The 20,928-nt window shown below is 38.3% G+C and overlaps 1 protein-coding gene across 8 annotated transcripts in view; it reads left to right on the forward strand.

The window, feature by feature from the left end:
- RBM39 (RNA binding motif protein 39) overlaps window positions 1-20,928 on the forward strand; it is a 32,095-nt gene that overhangs the window by 7,979 nt on the left and 3,188 nt on the right. For 3 of the 8 annotated variants that reach the window (XM_063297276.1, XM_063297275.1, XM_063297273.1), the window contains 12 exons: window positions 6,731-6,925; window positions 7,159-7,224; window positions 7,310-7,363; window positions 9,477-9,594; window positions 10,160-10,312; window positions 11,473-11,610; window positions 13,053-13,118; window positions 13,922-14,126; window positions 14,338-14,415; window positions 14,656-14,688; window positions 17,261-17,336; window positions 17,422-17,527. In XM_063297276.1, coding sequence (XP_063153346.1) covers window positions 6,731-6,925; window positions 7,159-7,224; window positions 7,310-7,363; window positions 9,477-9,594; window positions 10,160-10,312; window positions 11,473-11,610; window positions 13,053-13,118; window positions 13,922-14,126; window positions 14,338-14,415; window positions 14,656-14,688; window positions 17,261-17,336; window positions 17,422-17,527 — 1,288 coding nt within the window. Of the gene's footprint in view, window positions 1-6,174; window positions 6,366-6,730; window positions 6,926-7,158; window positions 7,225-7,309; window positions 7,364-9,476; window positions 9,595-10,159; window positions 10,313-11,472; window positions 11,611-13,052; window positions 13,119-13,921; window positions 14,127-14,337; window positions 14,416-14,655; window positions 14,689-17,260; window positions 17,337-17,421; window positions 17,528-20,928 lie in introns of all 8 variants that reach the window. The other 5 variants (XM_063297280.1, XM_063297281.1, XM_063297278.1 and 2 more) reach the window with 3 other exon arrangements.

Here is a 20,928-nt window from a genome sequence, read left to right on the forward strand (position 1 = left end):
GGTCCCAGGTTCCTCTTTTCTCTTACCTTGTACTGTGCTTTGAATTAAGTTTATTCTGATATGTGAAAAGAAAATACAATTAACAGAACAGTGATAAATGATAAAATAGACTTGGCAATATATTTGCAGAGCTTGACCTCTGGATAAATGTTTGTATTCCTGTATGTTGCAAATTTATGTAGAATATAGCAATGGTACATTGCTTGAATTACACCTAGAAGAGTACTTAATAAAGGTCTCTGGTTCGATTTAGTCATGTGAAATCTTCCTAAATCTGAAGAGTAGCCAACATTATTTAGTTTTACAGTGAAATCTGCTTGCTTGCTTGCTTGCTTAAGGCTTTTCTTTGCCTTTGATGCCAAAAAAAAAAAAAATACAATGCAAATAACAGATGAGTTTTTGAAAGCAGTGTTTTATCTAAGGAATGGTGCCAGTGTTTTTCTTTTTTGTTGGCAATAGTATACATGATTTCTTACATACTAATTTGTATATATTAATAGATAAATGGTAGGTGTATAAGCATTTATGTTGAATGTGGTTTCATAAGAAAACTGCATTATTTGGTTTAATAACAAAGTGTATATAGAAAATATAAGTAAATATACATAAGTTAATGAAAAGCTTGGAATTTCCCACAAAGTATGCTAAATGATTTTCTAAAAAAACCTTCTGCAGAAACAAACTATTTTTCCAAAGAAATCATTGTGAAACCCCTCATTAGAATACACATATGTATTTCACTCTGACATGTTTGATTTGCTTTATAAACATAGGTTTTTTTTTCTGTTGAGCTTTGAAAATCAATTAAGTAAAATAATCGTTGTAGTTGTATTTTGTTCTCAGGGGCTCCATTAGTTTCCCATTACAGGAATAGATAATGTCAGTTCCAGTTTCAGCAATGCTGTAGTATCATATTTCCAACCTGTAAAGGTGGTCAATAAAACTTGCTTTAACTTTCTTCCCCACATTTTAAATCTTATTTTTAAAGGAAGTCTTGCCTTATATTTCTTTCTTTGAATTGTCAGGTAAGCGCTTTTAGTGGGATAAGATAGAGCATGTATTTATGTGAGGCAAAAATAGTGCTTGATAATGCTTCACAAAATTAACTGTATTCAACATGCTGCCATCTACGTATGACAAAAATATTTTCTCTTAAATGTCGGCCATAGCCAACATTAAAAAAGACTTTAGTGTTTTATTATAATAATCTGGTAATCATTGTTTCATAGTGTATAGAACTTTGTAAGTTATTACCACATTTAGGAAATGAGGTAAGACAGTTTAACAGCTTGTATAGTATGGTGCATGTGAAATGTGTTATCTGTAGCTTGCATACAGGTAATCTTCACTGAATGACCATTCGTTCAGCAACTGTTAGAAATTACAGAGGCGCTAAAAAAAGGCCTTAATGACCTGTGCCTGAAATTATGACTGTTGTAACCCCTCCAAAAGCACATGACAGAATTTGGGTGCTTGGCAGCATGCCCAAATTTACAACTGCAGGGGTGCTTCAACCCCCCCCCCACATCTCTGCCCTTTTGGAAGCTCTGCAACCTGCCTTGGGAGGTGGGAAGCCCACCTGTGTGGGTGCAAGGCCGCCAATAGCAAGCTCCACCCTCCCCAGCCTGCATTCCTTCACCCAGTTGCCTCCTCTCCCAGTTCCCCGCACCTACTTTTGCCTTTTTAACTCAGCCCCTGCAGGAGAAGCACAAGCAGCTGCCTGCCGTTCTGAGTCCTTTTTGGACCCAGCTTCTCCGGTGATCACGCTATCTTCTCAGCTTATGCTATCTTCTCAGCGCCTCAGGCGCTGAGAAGATAGCATAAGTTGAGAAGATAGTATAAGCTGAGAAGATAGCATTCTGAATGGAGCAACGCAATGATCGCCAGAGAAGCCAGGTCCAAAAAGGGCTCAAAAAGGCAGGCAGCTACTTCTGCTTCTCCTGCGGAGGCTGAGTTAAAAGGCAAAGGTAGGTGCGGGGAACTGGGAGAGGAGGCAACTGGGTGAAGGAATGTAGGCTGGGGAGGGTGGAGCTTGCTATTGGGACAGGACAGGACAGGTTGCCTCACACCATGCATGTAGGCTTCCTGCCCCCGAGGCAGGTTGCGGGGCTTCCTAAAGGGCAGAGATGGGGAGCGATAGGCAGGGAAGAGTTGAAGGCAGTGTTCGGGGCTGGGAGGAACTAAGCCTGGAATGGCTTGGATTGGGGTGGGTGCTCAGGCTAATGGCAGGTAAAATTCACTTAACAGTGGCAAGGGGAATTGCTAGGATTGCCATCGCTAAGCGATGCCATCTTGCTTAAAACTGCATGGCTTAGCGACAGAAATACTGGGCTCAATTACCATCGTTAAGTGAAAACTACCTGTAGTGTATATTCATATGTTTTGAAAATGTCTTCACTAAATTATGGTTTTCTGTTCTTTTCAAATATTATGTATACTTAGTAGTGCTTTCTCTTTTTGTTGATAAGTATTGTTCCTGTAATAGCATTTAATCAGACCTTTAAAAATGCCATGTCATAGGAAATAATCAAAGCAGCATTTTTTTTTACTTCTGAAAACTAAATTCAAGAGAAGTGCTGCTAGAATATAGTAGGACACGATCAAGAGGGTGTGAGATTGCTCCTAGAAAGTGGAGTGGGGAAGGAAGCTGGCATGCTATAAAGCAGGGGTCCCCAACCCCTGAGCCCTGGACCGGTCCCGGTCCATGGCCTGTTAGGAACTAGGCCGCACAGCAGGAGGTGAGCGGTGGGCGAGCGAGCAAATTTACAGCCGCTCCCAATCGCTTGCATTACGGCCTGAGTTTCACCTCCTGTCAGAGAAAGCAAGCCCATTGGCTGCTATCTCCAAACGGTGTGAAGAAAAAAGAATAAAAGGTCGGGAAAAAGAGGAAGCACTTTAATCATCCTGGAACCACCACCACCCGGTCCGTGGAAAAATTGTCTACTACGAAACTGGTCCCTGGTGTTAAAAAGATTGGGAACCGCTGCTATAAAGCATCTTCCTCCAAAAACATTTTTGTTTCCAAGACTTCCCTTGAATACTAAATAACCTTTGCATGCTTTCTAGAAATGAAAAGGGATTGGTGGCTGCAATCAATGCTTTGCCTACCTACCCAAAAAAGAGACAAAAATAAGATGAGAGTTGGTAGCATTTGCAGACAACTAGAGAGAATGACAGGAAGCAACACACAGTTTCCCTTTCTGATAAAAGTTGTGGTTTGTAACAAATGACACCCATTGTAGCAGCCATCTCTGAACATCAAAATGTCAAGTATGCTCATTGGCACAAAAAGACTAGGGACCATTGTTGTATTTGCAACCTTTTACCAATACTACACTAATCCTTTCATGTTGTCATGGAACTGTTTCAGTAACCTTAAGTTCTGTTATGAAATAAATTATGAAAAAGATAAATTACAACCTTGTTTATAGCATCCTGGTTTAAACTCCTCCTGATTAGAAAAAAAATTCTACAGGAACCTTGTATATAAGCAATGAATATACATGTTAGAAATTGCATAAAAAACCCAAAATCTATGGTAGAGGATTTAAAGTTCAAACTAAGTGACACTGCAAGCTACATAAATCTACTTAGAAAAAAGTGACTCTTTAAACAAAAAAAAGATTTTTTTTTTTGCCAGGTGGTGGGATATTCGTTTTTGTCTGACTTCTCCATTAAGATTAATTATTTCACTTGATGGAAGATGAATGTTTGGGTCGAGCCTTTCTACTGCAAAAGACAGTTCTGATTGCCTTTGCACTGGTCTAAGCAACATGGGATTAAAGGAGTATTTTTTCCTGTAGAATGAGAGTGTCAAACACAGGGAAAGGGATGATTGAACCACTCTCTATAAATCCAGTATTACAGTGCTAGACAATGCTTTTCTTGCACTATGGGATAAAGTAAGACATCTTAAAGGGTCCTGTTGACTATCAAGGAGAAGGTTTCTGGTCCTAGGTGTACAGTATTCAGATTTGAACATTCAAATTGTTAAGTAACTCTTTTCCAAGTTATAGTATTTACTTGGTCTTTTAAATACTCATTTGATATCCAGTTTTGTATACACAGGTTCTAGTTTGAGAATCTTATTTACTATAAAGATTTTTCTTGTCATTTGACAAGATGCCTGGTTCTGGAGATGCCATTTATAATATTTATTGTAGTATCATATTAGATAATCTGTTTAGGTTCAAGTTGTTACTCATTCTATAAATAACTGAACTCTTAATTACGAAGTCACAGACTTAAAAGGCATAAATGTGCTTCCCTCCATTAAATGTACTGTAGAACCTGGGCCCCAGTATGACATCCAGGGACAAGAGTGTGCCCACTGTCACATTGCTTTGATGTCCACCAAAGCACAAGGCTCAGAAATAATTGATAGTTCTTACAATGCTTATGGGCCCTACACAGACCACCAAACATGAGGGAATAGGTTGATAAAACCCAGTGCTTTATTGCCTTTTATTATATGGGTTTGTGATTGGGTACACATTCCATGGTAACTGCATTATGAGAGTACTTATATAATATGGTCTCAAAATTCCAAATATGGTCCCCAAAGTTGGGAACTATATTTAAGATTTTTTAGAAGAGTTGAGGACCACAGTAGCTATGAGCCCATTACAACATGTAGTCAGGGTTGAGATCTTGTAGGATGTTTTAAGGTTTTTCTTGGTTTTTAAATTGTGATATATCTGTTTCACAAATGTTTGGAAACTCTGTTGTCAGTTTTCATCATTCACAGGGAGCACCACAGCACAGGGACACAGGTTCCTCATATCTCATGCAGAGGCTTTTTCTTCTTCATAGGGTTGAACAATTTAGGTGTAATAAGTTGTATGAAATGTATAGTACAGTAGATTATGCATATGTCAGTGTTGAGGTAACTGGCTTAAACTACTATTGAGAAATTATTAAATAGTTCTGGAGACTTTCCATCTTTAATTCTGGATGGAGTTGCACCAACCCAGGTGAAACCTGTGCACATTTGGGGATCCTTCTGGACTCATGGCTCTTGCTCAAATATGAGGTGGTAGTCATGGCTAGGAGGGCCTTTGCGCAGCTGTTATGTTCCAGTTGGCATCCATTCCTGCGCCAGGAGATTTTGCTCACAGTCACTCATGCCTTGGTCACTTCCCAGATGGACTACTGCAAAACACTTTATGTGGGGCTGCCCTTGAAGAGCATTTGGAAGGTTCAGCTGGTGCAAAATGCAGCAGAGTGGGCAGTTACGAGTGCTTCTCATTCAGCATGTGCTCCACAGGCTGCATTGATTGCCAGTATGCTTCTGGCTCCAATGCAAGGTGCCGGTAGCTACCTTATAAAGGCTTGGGACTGGGTTACTTGTGGGAGTGTCTTTCCCTGGTTGTATCTACCCATCCTGTTATATCTGACAGGAGAGGCATGCTTTGGGTCCTGTCCATTAGGCAGTGTCATCTTGTGAGACCCAGGAAGAGAGCCCTGCCCTCTGGAACATCATTCCCCTACAGATTAGACTTGCCCTGACTTTGCTGACACTTCATAAAGCCTTGAAAACTGGTTTTGTTACTGAGCCTGGGGTCCCAGGTGTGTGGTTGAGCCTGTATCATGGTCGTATTAACTGTTGGTTGGTTTTTTTATCTTGGCTGATGTATGTGCTATTTATTAGTTACAATGTTTTTATTGTAAGTTTTAAAGGGTACAGCAGCAAATTGTATAGGCAGTGTATTTGTGTTCTTGGATGTGTCAGTTCCATTGAGGTGTTTTTAAAACATACAGTTGGTATTCATATTGGAGTTTGTATTCATAAAGCAGTTTGGCTAATACCAACAAATGCTTAAATTATTTAACGGTATTTTGGGGTAAAATACTTAACCAATATTCATTAGTAAAATATTGCTAATAAAAACAGTGTGTCTATATAACATACTTAATAGTAGGAGTTTAAACACTTGATTTGGATCTTGATAACCATGAACCAAAGAAACATTAGTGTTCTTTGATTAACTCTTCATGGAAAATTTTTCACGGTCCATTAAAGCAGCTTACCAGGGGACATATTTCTAATGTGAGAACACTGAATATGGAGGCTAAGCTGTTGAATAAACTCATGGGCTATAAAGAGATCTAAAGTAATTTGTATAAATCAACTCAATTTTGGTTCACATTTCTCACGTAATGCTCTTCTGCTAGGTTGGAAACAGCCCTTCTGTGTGTGGAAGAGGCTTTCCTCTAGTGGAAGGGCTCCTTTGGATCCAAGCCACTGGCTCCAGTGGCCATTTGGAACATATCTAACATACACAGGCAGTAGAGTGAAAAACCAGTGTCATTAAATGAACAATGCAGAGACAGTTATGAAGCTGAATTTCCTAGAAAGGAACTTGGTAGGTATAATTATTTGCAATTTTTAAAACTGTCTTTTGTGACTGAGAAAACTTTCTAGTAAGGAAATAGAAATGTAAAGATTAAAGCAGCAATATATTCACCTGGTTTAAGATATGTTTAAGATTTTTTTTTCACCTAGATGGCCTTGCTTTTAACCTTAAATACATTTCTTAATTGTGAGATTTACAGGCAGTTATATAATTGATTGCAATTATTTTCATTAAAATACTGTGTAATGTTTATTTAAAACTGACAAATATTTTTCAAGACACCTACTTAACTTATTCCACGTGGCCTAATTTTAATAGTTCTTATTTTTTCCTTTGAAAACATAACTGATATTTTTAAAATCTGTCCTGTTCAGGAGGAAAAAAAGCAAGAGCAGAAGTCGTAGTCATGATAGGAAGAGGAGCCGAAGCAAGGACCGCAAACGAAGCCGTGAACGTGAAAGAAAGAAAAGCAAGAGTCGAGAAAGAAAGCGCAGTAGAAGTAAAGAACGGAGACGCAGCCGTTCAAGAAGCAGAGAACGTCGATTCAGAGGCCGTTACAGAAGTCCCTAGTATGTTATGTGAAATTACTATTTTAGGGTTTTTTTTAAACATTAAGTAAATAGTAACAACTTTTAGCTTGAGAACTTTAGAAAAATTCAGTTGTAATACAACCATATCAGTGTGACAGTTCATTTCAGTATACTGTAGTGGTTATGGTAGTAATGAGAATAGTCTCTTAATGATAAATGTCAAACAGAATGATAAAGGCCCTACATAATACTGCTTTCTTCTTTTACCCTAGTTCTGGTCCCAAGTTCAATAGTGCCATGAGAGGAAAAATTGGATTGCCACACAGCATGAAAATAAGGTTTTGTTTTTCTTATTTAATGAGGGGATTTAATGGTCTATATTGATATTTATTCGCTTCATAATTCTGTATATGTTTTTTACAGCAGACGACGATCTAGGAGCAAAAGTCCTTTCAGAAAAGACAAGAGTCCTGTAAGGTAGGGATTTGAATCTTGTTACTTAATGTTGGATTATCTATAACAAAGAGGTCCCCAACCCCCCGGCTGCGGACTGGTCCTGGTCCTGGTCCATGGCCTGTTAGGGACTGGGCTGCACAGCAGGAGGTGAGTGGTGGGCGAGCAAGCGAATTTACAGCCTGAGTATTTACAGCCGCTCCTGATCACTTGCATTACCACCTGAGCTCCACCTCCTGTCAGAGAAAGCAAGCCCATTGGCTGCTATCTCCAAATGGTGCGAAGAAAAAAGAATAAAAGGTCAGGGAAAGAGGAAGTGCTTGAATCATCTTGAAACCACCACCACTACCCCAGTCCGTGGAAAAATTGTCTTCCACGAAACCGGTCCCTGGTGCCAAAAAGCTTGGGAACCGCTGCTACAAATATTTTACACGTCAAAGATAATGTTAGTGCACTAATTTGTCATTAAAAAATTCAGTTGTTTTGTGTGATTGGCTGTTCCTGAAATCTGTGTGGATTTATGTTTATGAAGACAGTGTGCTAGAGGTCAGACATGCTGTGAGAGTTTAGACATAATTGGTGGCTGTAGGGATTTGCCTAGATTTGCAAATTGGCAGATATGTGAACATTTTGGAAGAGGAAGTTAGGAAACTTTTGCTGAGGGTGGTGGATCAGATCATTTTGTAATGATACCATCTCAGTTCCAATTTTAGGAATTGCAACTTGTATATAAAGATGTTTTAATGCCTAAATGTAGTGTTCAGACAGTGATATTTATTATATCAGCTATTGTACAGCCTTGCAGTGGCATACTTTCATTGCTTTACCCATTGCTGTACTGATCGTCTCTATAATGATAGAGCGTAGAAAGACAGGTTAAATTATTTCAGACATGTACAACTACTAAAGTGCATTGAAGTTAGAAGTATTTTTTTATAAACCTGTGAAGAATAAGGTATCTGTACTTAAAAGCATATCCATTGAAACTACAGACATCCCTTAGGCATAGGTGTTTGAAACTAGGGTTAAAGACCACAAAAACGTTCCTTGTTATAACTAGTTCCTTCTCCCATACTCCATTTGTCTTTTCCATATGCACATTTTTGACATTGAATATTTACCTATTAAATTTATAGGCCACCCTACTCATAACAACTCTCAGCAGCATACAAGTTAAAAACACATCCAACACAATAAAAGCAAAACAAGCTAATCACCCAGCATGTTAATATAATTCCCACAGAGAGCACATAGTTCCCTAAGCTACTGCCTGGGGAAAGAGCTAGGGCTTCGGAGTCTTAAGATGGCAGGATCAGGGCAATTCAAAGCTTCAGGGAAATGCTATTCCAGAGGCAGGTGCTGCAACAGAGAAGGCATGAGAGCTCAGCATTGGCTATAACCATATTTCAGTGGAACCATAAGAGCATTTAAGTGAAGCTACAATAGGAAGGAGATGTTAGATGCCCCGGAAATCTCTGTCCATTTCATTTCCATGTGCTCAGCAATGTGAAGGATTTTGTATGAATATCAGCTGTCCTACTTTATAAGTGCTACTTTAGAACCCTTTGCACATATCTCTGTGTACCAAGTAGCCAGGCCAGGGGGATATTGGGGAAGGGGCAGGGCTTTCACATGTGCCATATCTCTCCGCTTCAGCTCTGCTGGTTTGCAGGTGAGCATGTATTTCTTAAAGTAGTCATGCATTAATTTGACAACATACTGATGAATTGTCAATTTTGTGCAAATAGACTTCTACTTGCATAGGAGGAATTTCATTTTTACTCTTTTCGACCCTATTTCTCACCTCCTTCAAAGGGTCCTCTGTCTAGAGCATATTCGAGTGGGTAGAGGCTGCAAGTGAAAATCTGTTCTATCACTGGCATCAGTTCCACTATATAATATAGTGGAATATAATACGTATAAGAAGAAAAATATAATTTGCCCAGATAAGTGTGCAAGAACTGGAGGAAAATACAGTTAGCAAGGGAGACAGTTATGCAAACTTTGGAACAGAATTTCTGTATTGCTCAGGAAAAAAGCAGTGGAGACTTTTTATGAGGTTAATAACATAAAAATCAAATTCGGTCAAGTCTGTGTTTAAATGTGTTTATACTGATTCTAACTCACTGTTTTTCAGAGAGCCTATTGATAATCTTACTCCAGAGGAACGGGATGCTCGAACAGTATTCTGTATGCAGCTTGCTGCAAGAATTAGGCCAAGAGACCTGGAAGAATTTTTCTCTACTGTGGGAAAGGTGTGATATCAAGAACTCTTGACACTTCTTTTAATACCTTCATGATTGTTCTGAGATATTATAAAGCCTTCTATATATCAAATTATTGCTTTATTTTATATACTAGACAACCTGTGACCCACTGGGTCATTGTTTCAGAGATATTTCCTTGCCAGGTTCCTCAGTGCCTTCAACAATGGCAGAGCTTCTAATACATATAGATAAAATGGCTTGTATGATGTAACTGTTGTGATATTGTGACTTTCAACACATGGACATGGTTCTCCATTGCATATTGTGTACTATTGGAACCTTCCTGCTGTGCATATACAATGCAAAATAGATTGGTTTTCTTATGTGGAGGGAATCTTTTCTGCCCAGAGTCCCTCTTTTGGGGGAAAAGGGTGGTAACAAAATTTGAATAAAAAATAAAAAATAAAATCTTTTGTTAAAATCTCAGAACATTAAGTAATCCTGAATCAGATAAGAAAATTTCAGGTAATTTGATTTTATGTATAATGGTATATACATATTAAATCCTATTAAACATTTCAACTATACAAGACATGTTTTGGGTTTTTTCTAGGTCCGTGATGTACGTATGATATCAGATAGAAACTCAAGACGTTCAAAGGGAATTGCTTATGTAGAATTTGTTGATGTTAGTTCAGTTCCTTTGGCCATTGGATTAACTGGACAGCGAGTGTTGGGAGTGCCAATTATTGTACAAGCATCTCAGGTAAATTTGACTTGAGTTATTTTCTAGTGCTAATAGATCAGGCTTGAGCTGATAAGACTAACTTCATAGTTCTTCAGATGTTGGTCATGTTGCTTAGTATGTTGTTTTTATACCTACTGTATAGTCAAAGCAACATTATTAAAACTAGTATTGTTTTCACGATTGTTCAAAACCTTCACTGAAGCCTCAGCTGCCTAATATGACTGATAAGAACAGTTTGCCAGATCCTAGATTCCATCGTAGATGCAGATTGGTGGAGATGTTCGCTTCATCACTGATACTCTTAATCCTTTTCCATCTTGCCTGATTATATCCAGTAGATCTGACTTGAGATTCTGGATTGTGTGAGAAATCAGATTGTGGAAGGATGGGTGGTTTCTAGTCTCTTTGGAAGAGACAAGGAACTGACTTCTTTTGGAGACATTAAGGCTGGATCAGCGATGAATTTTTTATTTGGAGGAGGTAAAGTCAAAGTGTGCTGGAAAATTCCAGGAACTTTTGATTATACTGAAATTGAGTTTAGGTTTAATTTTGCAGTAGACACTACCCTGGCAACTTTTTAATGCAAAAGACAAGGAGAATACTTCCTAATTAGTTTGCATGTTTTTCTCAAAACTTTTGATGCCAAACTGGTCATTAGAGCAATTCTATAGTTTTATAATGGTTTTATTCATTTTTGAACAATTTCAAAAAGTGGTGCTCTTACTGTGGCATCTTCACTATTAAGATTATCTTTTTTGCAGGAATTTAATTTTAAACATTACTCTCTCACTATCTGCTGCTGGGTTGAAAATAACTGTGGGGAGAGGCTATTGCTGCCTTGGTATATTTAGGTTGCAGTGGCTTAGTATTCACTTTGAATTTGACGAGTTCCAATATGTCAAACTCCTGCTCTTGAATCATAAAAGACTGCTTATATAACAGAATTTTAGCAGAAAATAGAACCAAATGTCAAAAGTAAAATAAGAGTATCAGCTGTGATAATGGATAGCTCTCAAATATAAATGTTGGGGGTTTTTTTGGTCTCTATCTTAGCTTATATGACTGAGAAGGAGTTGGATTTTGCATATACTTAGGAATGTTTCTTGGCAGAATGCAGCATAGTTCATTCTGCTGTATATAGTGATCTATAGTATTTCCTATGTGTATAATTTTTCTAGGCAGAGAAAAACAGAGCAGCAGCAATGGCTAATAACTTACAAAAGGGCAGTGCAGGCCCCATGAGACTCTATGTAGGCTCATTACACTTCAATATAACTGAAGATATGCTTCGTGGAATCTTTGAACCGTTTGGCCGGGTAAGTTTTTTTCCAACACAATATCTCTCTGCTTAATATGCAGTACAAATGAATATCTCTGTGCTTAAAAGTCCTATTACAATACCAGAATTTTTAATAGAACACAAACTCAGTATAGAGCCAACAAAACAGTCTAGGGCCCAAAGGCCTGTTGAAATACAATAGGAGAGTAGGGGCCAATTGTACCATGGGAGGGGGTAATATGTTCTGTAAAGCATGGGCTTTTTTCCTGGTCCAAGCACGCTTAACCTCTGTAGTAGAGAACCTGGCCTTCCTCTAATGTTTGAACCAAACAGAATTGCACATGGCAAGGCAGTTCCCTGATATATCCCAGTATCATGCCATATAGGGCTTTATAGGTGATTACAAGTACTTGAGGTTGGGCCCAGAAGCCCATTTGGTAACAGTTCAGCAACCAAAGTGCTGGTGTTACCTTACAATAGTGGGTCTCCCCACTAGTAGACTGCTGCGTTCTCTATTAGCTATAACTTCTGAAGCATCTTCAGACCAGTCCCACATAGAACATATTGTAGTTATGATATTATATAATTAACACAATTTTAACATCAGAACAAGATGTTGAGAAAGCTGGAATAGTGATAGGCCTAAGGGCACTCACTGGGTGAGTATAGAAAATTTAACATTTCCCTGTTAAATCTGGAGTTGCACTCATACCATACATGTAAATCTAAAAGATGACTCTGTCTGAAAACTTAAATTGAGGTTTCATCTTTAGAAATGGATCCTTTTAGCTGATAAATTGAGGTAATTTTATAACATTTGTTTGGTTTAGGCTTTTTGGTCAGAACTAGCACATTGAATTGGGCCTTCATATTTACAATTAATGTAATTAATATAAAGGCATCAATTGTTGTCTACTCTGCTTCTGGCATCATTTGCACCACTTGGAATTTCAAATCTTCAGAAGCAACCCAATGTTTTAAGGATTCATACAATGAACTAAAAAACGTTCTATCTATATACATTACTTTAAAACATAATTCTAAATCAGCTTTTCCCAGTGTGGATGCCTTCCTGATGTGTTCCCAGAATTCTTCAACTAACATGGGAAATCCACACATTTGGAAATTCAAGAAAGCTAGATAGAATGATTTCACTTTCTTACCGTACAGTACTGGCTTGCAAACTTCTGTGTTTTGGACTAGTATTCACATTAGAGTACTACAGCTGTATGGTCTGTAGCTGATTGGAATTGAAAGAAACTAAAATGGCTCCAAATAAATAGTTTTTCCATATTTTATGTTACTTTACTGTTTACAGAATGTATTAGGAAGAATAAAAGGCAGTATTGGAGAAGATAGGTGTTTTCCTTTCATCAGTGTTTGAAACAGTTTTTTAAAAGCTGTTTAACTTTCACCCTACATTAAAGTATATTGAGTGTTTTTTTTTTAATACTAATGGGTAGTCTTGATCTTTTTCAGATTGAAAGTATTCAGCTAATGATGGATAGTGAAACTGGGAGGTCCAAAGGATATGGATTTATTACTGTAAGTTTATATACTTGACAGATACGGGTTGGAAGATAATAAATTAATACTTGGTTACTTAATGATAGTTCATCTACTATCAATTGTAAGCATGAAATAATTACAATGTGTATTAGAAATAACTTTTATATTGCATGATACTGTGTGTAGCCTAGTATGGTGTGTTTTAAGTGGGGGCAACACGTATGTTCTTGAACAGAAATCTATCTTGTTTCCTATCAATTTTTTTTTAAATTGGTGATACTGAGATTAGTCGGCAGTATTCTGCAAGATCCCTCCAGTGTATTTTTTAATTTTTTTAAAAAAAATTTCCCTGTATGCTGCTGTGAGCCTTTGTAAGTATAGCAGCATAAAAATGTTAGTACAGGTAGTCCTCACTTAATGACTGTCCTGTTTAGCGACCATTCAAAGTTACAGTGGCGCTGAAAAATTAACTTTACGACCGGTCCTTGTGCTTAACAGTCATTGTAGCATCCCCGTGGTCACATGATTTGCATGCTTCACAGCTGGCTTCCAACAAGCAAGAATCAATGGAGAAGCCAGCAGTGAAATTACAAGTCATGGTCATGTGATGTCTCACTTAATGACCTTGTTGCTTAGTGTTGGAAGTGCTGGTCAAGCAAGGACTGCCTATAATAAATGTATATGTACATACATGCATGGATGTTTGCTTTCACCCTTTTTATACAATTGTTGTTTGTTCTATAGGCCACTGGTATTAGTTTTGCATCTAAAACTTAATAGAATGTAGGTAACTTGCTGTAACAGTTGCTTGAAATGATAATCATATCATATTTTTTCAGTTTTCAGACTCAGAATGTGCTAAAAAGGCCTTGGAACAGCTAAATGGATTTGAACTGGCTGGCAGGCCAATGAAAGTAGGTCATGTGACTGAACGTACAGATGCATCCAGTGCCAGTTCATTTTTGGACAGTGATGAATTGGAAAGGACTGGAATTGATTTGGGAACAACTGGTCGTCTTCAGTTGATGGCAAGACTTGCTGAGGGTAAGTGAATTGATAAGTACATGCTTCTCTCTTTCAGTATCTGACATTGCACCATATTCTTCAGTATTTTAATCTAATGAAGAGTTTATTAATAACATTTTCATAGTTATTTTTATATTTGAACATAATCACATTTGTTCTCAGAACTTTACAAAATGCATATCCTAGTTAAAAGTAGATCCCAAAATAGATTAATGGATTTTTATTCCAGGTACTGGCTTGCAGATTCCTCCAGCTGCCCAGCAAGCTCTGCAGATGAGTGGATCATTAGCATTTAGTGCTGTAGCAGGTAAAATTAATTTTTATATTATTATGTGGAAATTATTCTAGAAAAATATAACTTTAAATAACAGTTCTGTATGCTGTTTACTTGGAAGCAGACACTCCTTTTCTAAAGTGTTTTCTTTTTGCCAGGATATCCATCACAGATTTATATTATGAAGAAATTACAGTACTTACATTTTCTATTGAGTGTGAAATCTGTACTCAAGATGTAACGGTATTAAAATTCTCCATTGTTCTCTTTCAGATTTACAGACAAGACTTTCTCAGCAAAGTGAAGGTGCGATTGAATTTGAATATTGAACATTGTTTAAGAACTGGTCACCCACAATTCCATTAGCTTGCTTGCCATTTATTAAGAAGTAATCTCAAAGCTTCAGACATTCTCTTGTTTGTATTGGATAAGGAAAGGAAAAAAGGATTTATCCTACAGTTTCTTACCCTGTCCAAATCTCATGTATAAATAACTGAAAATAGGATATTAAGGACTGATAGTGTGGAAAAAATAAATAAAAATAATTGTGAGTCCATATGAAAATACTGCCTGAGCTTCTGGTTTAAGAGAATAGTAATAGAAATAATAATAGATAATAAATAACAATATAATTTAGAATATGTAATGTATATAACATATAATAATACAGTATTTATAATAAATAATTTTTTAAAATAATAGATAATAATAGAGATGGTAATTTATTTTTTTGATTTACTTTCATGGCGTATTCAGGAAGAACAGTCCCCGCCCCTTCATAAAATAGGCACCAAACAACTAAGACAGCCCAAGGACCACCACAATAACATTCCGATACATAAGCAGTATATGTCAGGATATAACAGCGTGTTACTGCAATCACTGTGGCCCAGAAACCCATACAAAGTCTACAGACAATCTTCTGTAAACCAAAATCTATACACCCATCAAGAATAAACCATCATATATAAAAACGACTGTGTCGTAGGCAGCAATACATAGGACAGACAGGATGCCAGCTACACCAAAAAATGAAAGAATACTTAACTGCAACAAAGAGCCAAGATCAGAGGTACCTAACAGCTACCTGTTGCTTTTATTGATTAGTCAGTTGACATTACCAATATACAAAAAGATAAAATAGATGCAAATATATAAAGATAAAAAGTAAGTACATTTAAATAAATTAATGACTATTTCATCCTAATTTGATCTATTAGACAACTTCCATTTGGACAGTCTTAACTATAAACTTGTGATCCTGCTAGTAACAAATATAAACTTGTGATCCTGCTAGTAACCTTTTGCATTAGACTGTTTTATTTCTCCAGGGTATTATGCTCTGGAGAAATAAAACAGTCTAATGCAAAAGGCTCAATAGTGGTTTCCAAGAGTGTGCTTAAACATTTTCTTGGCCTGATCTGAGGTTAAGTACTAAACTGATAAGCCATATTGGAAAATAACTTCGATGTATGTGACATACCAATTGTTCCTCCAGGCATTATTTTGGGTAATCTGCCAGATTAGAAAGAATCCTCCACCAATAATTGCAATATTTAATTATAGAATAACTTTGTATAGGATAGGTGACTGTTTCAGTTCTAACTGCAGGATCTGGCATGTTCTTGTCCCATTCCCAGAATGAAACAGATCTGAGTTTGAGTAAGGGGGCTTTTAGTAGACCCATAATTCTGCTACTTATATTAACACTGGTACTATTTTTGTCTTACAAACTTTTAATATAGTGCTTGGGGAGCCTGGATAGTTATAATTAAGTAAAGTTTTTGAACTGGCCATGGCCCTCACTGAACTTTTGAAGAAGCTTGTCTATGGTCTTTTGTTAGTAAAAGCCACCCCCAAGTATGGGAAGGAATCAACTTGTTTTATAGGCTACCTGTCAGTCACCCATTCCCTTAGAATGAACCACACGTCTTGGTAAAATGCAGAAATAATTGACCACACAAACAGCAGAAGGGCTAGTGAATTCCTGGAAGCCTGGCGTTTAAAGGAGCTATCAACAGATCAATTGAACTAGATGCAATCTGTCACCCCATCGTATCTGATTCAAACCAAACATAACAGACTGACAAGGCAGACCAATCAGAATAGAGCTAACATCATTCCCAACCATAAGTCAATTGATAGTTCCCAAGAAGCATCCAATCACCAACCAGTTCTCCAAAATTCAAATTCCACACAGGCTATAAATACAGCAAGGCAATCCCCACTTGTGAACCATTGCACTGATGAAGCCTTGCTGAAATGCAAGGCAGAATGCCTGCAAAAAACATCTCCCCTTTGGTATTAGTAACCCTAAGCCTAAAGTATGTTAGTCAACCGTGTTTGCAGAGAAAGCATTTTGAAAACAATTGTGGTTCACACAGTCACATAATAAGCACATGTCCATTACTGCAATTGCCTTGTATGGCCGTGAAAGTTTATTCTTTCAGGTCCTACTCTTCATTGAATTCATTGGCTAGTTTTAATCACCAGGTAGTTAACACAGAGGTGGGCCAGTCCTTACCAAAGGCATCTTTAGTCATGCTAAACGTTGATCTTAGACTGTCCAGATATTAGTTTAGCGGTATGTTGGAAGGGCTGCTGCTGGGAGGCAATGCCTTAAAATTTCATTGGTATTATTTCTGCCTCTTGAGTTATAGACTCCTTTCCAAGTTAAAATTTTATGGATTCAGAATTAGAACCTTTGCTTATGAGGAGTTGCATTTCATAGCAGAATTATATCGTTTGACAAATATTTGCATTATATTAACATGTTTACATGTTAAATTGATAGTACAAATTGAGCAGTCATCTATTTTTAAAGCTGTATATGTAAACCAAAAATAAAATTAAACAATAACAGTGTTTTCTTCTTCAGTGTTGGCTGCAGCTGCTTCTGTACAACCACTTGCAACACAATGTTTTCAGCTGTCCAATATGTTTAACCCTCAAACGTAAGTTAACCTGATGTGGTTTTCTAAAATTTTCTCTATTTGGTATAAAGACACGAGTTTATTGCCTTCTTAACTTACTCTGCAGTGAAGAAGAAGCTGGCTGGGATACAGAAATTAAAGATGATGTGATTGAAGAATGTAACAAACATGGAGGTGTTGTCCATATTTATGTAGACAAAAATTCAACTCAGGTATGTTCTTAAAATCAATATCTAATGATAGCATTATGGTCTGGTCCTTTAAAATTCTATAAAAGTGTTCATGCTATTAATATCTGCAGTACAGGGATTCATTTTTCATTGTGTTATATAACTGAAGTATTCTAACATGAAGTGACACAAACAATTGTTTCCTTATGCTTCATGCCACTTCAATCTGTAAACAATTCCCACTTCTAGTAATTAAGTTTAAAACACAAATACAAGAAAATAATATACAACATAATATTAATTATCATTTTGACTGCCACCTCCTCTCAGGATTGGGAACAGTGAAATCACAGGTCCGTTCCATCCACAAAAGCTCTCCAGAAGATCCAGGTCATCCTTCCAAAACATAACAGAATAGGACTATACTTGCTTTTGGGGTGACCTATTCCAAAGGAGAGGATCATAACTAAGAAGGGTTATCTCTTGGTCCCATCCCATTAATACTCTGTCAAACATGGTACCATAACATGCCCTCTTATTCATTTCACTGAATGGGCAGATTTTACTCAGAGCAGGTGCAGAGGTAACAGTTCTAAGCCCTGTATGGCTTTATAGTGATAACTAGCTCCTTGAATTGCATCTGGAAGCTTACTGGCAGCCATGCTTTGTAGTTTCCCATGTTGGAGTGCCTTAAGGGTGTGATCTTTCCCTCCCTCACTGACTGGTACTACCCACCTAGGAGAAGAACCACTGCAACATATGCCTTAGAGTCCAAATGCTCACAATTGATGGTACTGAAGGCTGTTGAGAAGTCCAGCAGAACCAGGAGGTCATACTTCCCCAATACAGGTACTATCAATCGTCATCCATAAGAGCAACTCGTATCCAGGCCTGAATCCTAATTGGAAGGAGTCTGCATAATCTCCCCTCTGTAATTGCTGCCCCACCACCTTTCATTGAATCTTTCCTAAAAAGGAATGGTTAGAGCAGACCAATGAACCAAAACAGTCTGGGTAAAGGAGGAAGGTGCACCGCCACCACCAGGTGCTATCACCCCCTTTTCTGATGAAGCATTTACTACAGCTTGAACCCAGTCTGCCATCTCAGTTGGATGAGATCATCTATTGCCATGGGGAGAGGTTACCAGTTTGCTTCCTGGTCCAGTTCAAGTTGCTGGTTATGACCTTTAAAGCTCTATATGGCATGGCACCAGGTTATTTGAGGGGCTTCCTCTCCCCTGTGACATCTGCCCGTCCTATCAGGTCCAGCAGAAAAGGCACACTGCAGGTCCCATCAGCTAGGGAGTTTTGTCAGCAGGACCTAGGAGGAAAGCCTTTTCTGCCATAGGCTCCCACCCCAGGGAACATCATTCCCCCTGAGGTGAGGCTGGCCCCAACCTTGCTGGCTTCCAGAAGGCCCTCAAACATGGTTTTGTCAACAAGCGGGACCCCATGATAGAGTGGAGCCTGTTACATGGCTGTATGATGGTAAACTGATGCACTCTCTGCTTTGCCATCATTTTGCCTGTTTTTATTTTAATTAAATTGTGGTTTTAATGGTTTTTATGTACTTTGTTTTTAGCATATACACCGCCCAGAGTCGCTGTAAGTGAGATGTGTGGCTATGCAAATGTGCTAGATAGATAAATAATCACATCTCTTGGCCACTTTCACAAGACTAGTGGAACAGGGACCAAGTCAGTGGGTGGTAGAAATAGCATCAGAGACAATCCTGTCCATTTCTTGAGATTGACAGACTGAAACACATCATCGATAGTATTGCATGATGTCACCTCTGTCATATTTGCAACTCTGCCCAGACAGCTTCCAACTCTGAGCAAATGTGAGTGATTTTATCCTCCAGATATTTGTCACCCAGCCTGCCAAATGCTCTTTCAGATTGTTCCCTAAAAGGGCTAGGGTCTGGTAATCTGCAGAGCCTCCTGTATAACAGCCATCCCCCTTCCCTGTCCAGAGGTTGTGATTGGTACAATACCCAAGTGGACACATTCTAGCTAGGACTTGCCACTTATGTACACTATCCAGTTTTTGGTAACATAAGCCAGGTCTGCAGTCTCATCCATATTTAAGTTGCTGCGGCTTAATGCTTAAATTGTGGATGGTGATAGATTTGTTCCATGCAGACCTGCCATTAAGCAGCAACAACTCGGTTCCAAGGCTTCGGGGTGATCAAGCTAGGGGCTCAAGGATGAGATTGGCCTCAAATTTCCACTCTCCTTTTCCTGTAATAGTTGCTCCATGCATCTCACCAGTTGTTCTCCTCCTGTCCATTACCACTGCAGTCCTTTCCTCTCTACCACCTCCTTGTACTTCATGGTCCCAAACCAACCAGGATGTATTTTATAGCTATCCTTTGCATTCCGTATCATCTGTCCCACAGCAGCCTCTACCCTGCCCTATTCTCTCTAGGAATACTGTCTTGCAGAGTGATTCAGCAGCTGCCGAGATACACATACTTATTCTGTCATAAATCCTCTTTACATCCTTCCTAACCAACCCTCTCTCCTCTTTTTGGCTCTCACATGGGTTCAGAGAGAACAAGCCCTCCCCCTTACTTTTCCTTCAGGGGGCAGGGAACGTATGCTGCAATTATAGTTCATTTCTTACCCAGGGAATGGCTCCTCCAACTGATCCTCCAGTCCTTTCCACAAATCAATGATCAGGATCATAGAAGTTGGGCCCACTTCCCATTGTTCATTCAGCTCATTCTGTCCCCAGTTGTCTTTAAACACCAGCAGCAAGCTTTCACTCCTCAGTATCCCTTCAAAGGCCCAATTTCCATTTTTCCATCCTCCATTTCCTCTTTTCAAAGAAATTCACATGTGACATGAACCATTGTTACCACTCCAGCGTAATGGCTGTGTGCCTTTGTGATATATGTCTAATGGGGCCCCCTTCCTGGTTGCCACTCTGTCCTTGACTGGCACCTTTCCTTCTAGTGGCAGCCAGCTATACCTATTCATGTCAGCTCTGGCAACGAGAACACTAGTGACTCAGGCCCCTGGGTCCTTGTCAGATCAGCTTGAGCAGCAAATGTGATATCAAGACATAACACCTATTCACCTATTTTTCCTTATGCTATTCAGATCACACATAGTCACGTGTTTTTTTTTAAATCTCTGACAGCTGTGACAACCACAAGCTCTCTTGGATGATCTTTTGCCCATCCTCTCCTCTTTACACATTCCGTCTCAATTACAACCTTATCAACCTGTATTCAGCTGGAGGCTCTAATGGGCCTTTCACTTTTCTCTCTCTTCTGTCAGCATAAACTATTTAAATCAGGGCTATCTTGTACTTAAAGAACTATATCTATGAATGTTACAAGACTACAAAATCAGTATATAGTTTATGGAATTCAGTGTTTTCAGGATTAAATCTTTGTGAAAAATAACATTTTTAATTCAAATATGGTAGTCCACC

Source organism: Candoia aspera, chromosome 3 (assembly GCF_035149785.1).
Source record: "Candoia aspera isolate rCanAsp1 chromosome 3, rCanAsp1.hap2, whole genome shotgun sequence".
In the NCBI taxonomy this organism is placed as follows: Eukaryota; Metazoa; Chordata; class Lepidosauria; order Squamata; family Boidae; genus Candoia; species Candoia aspera.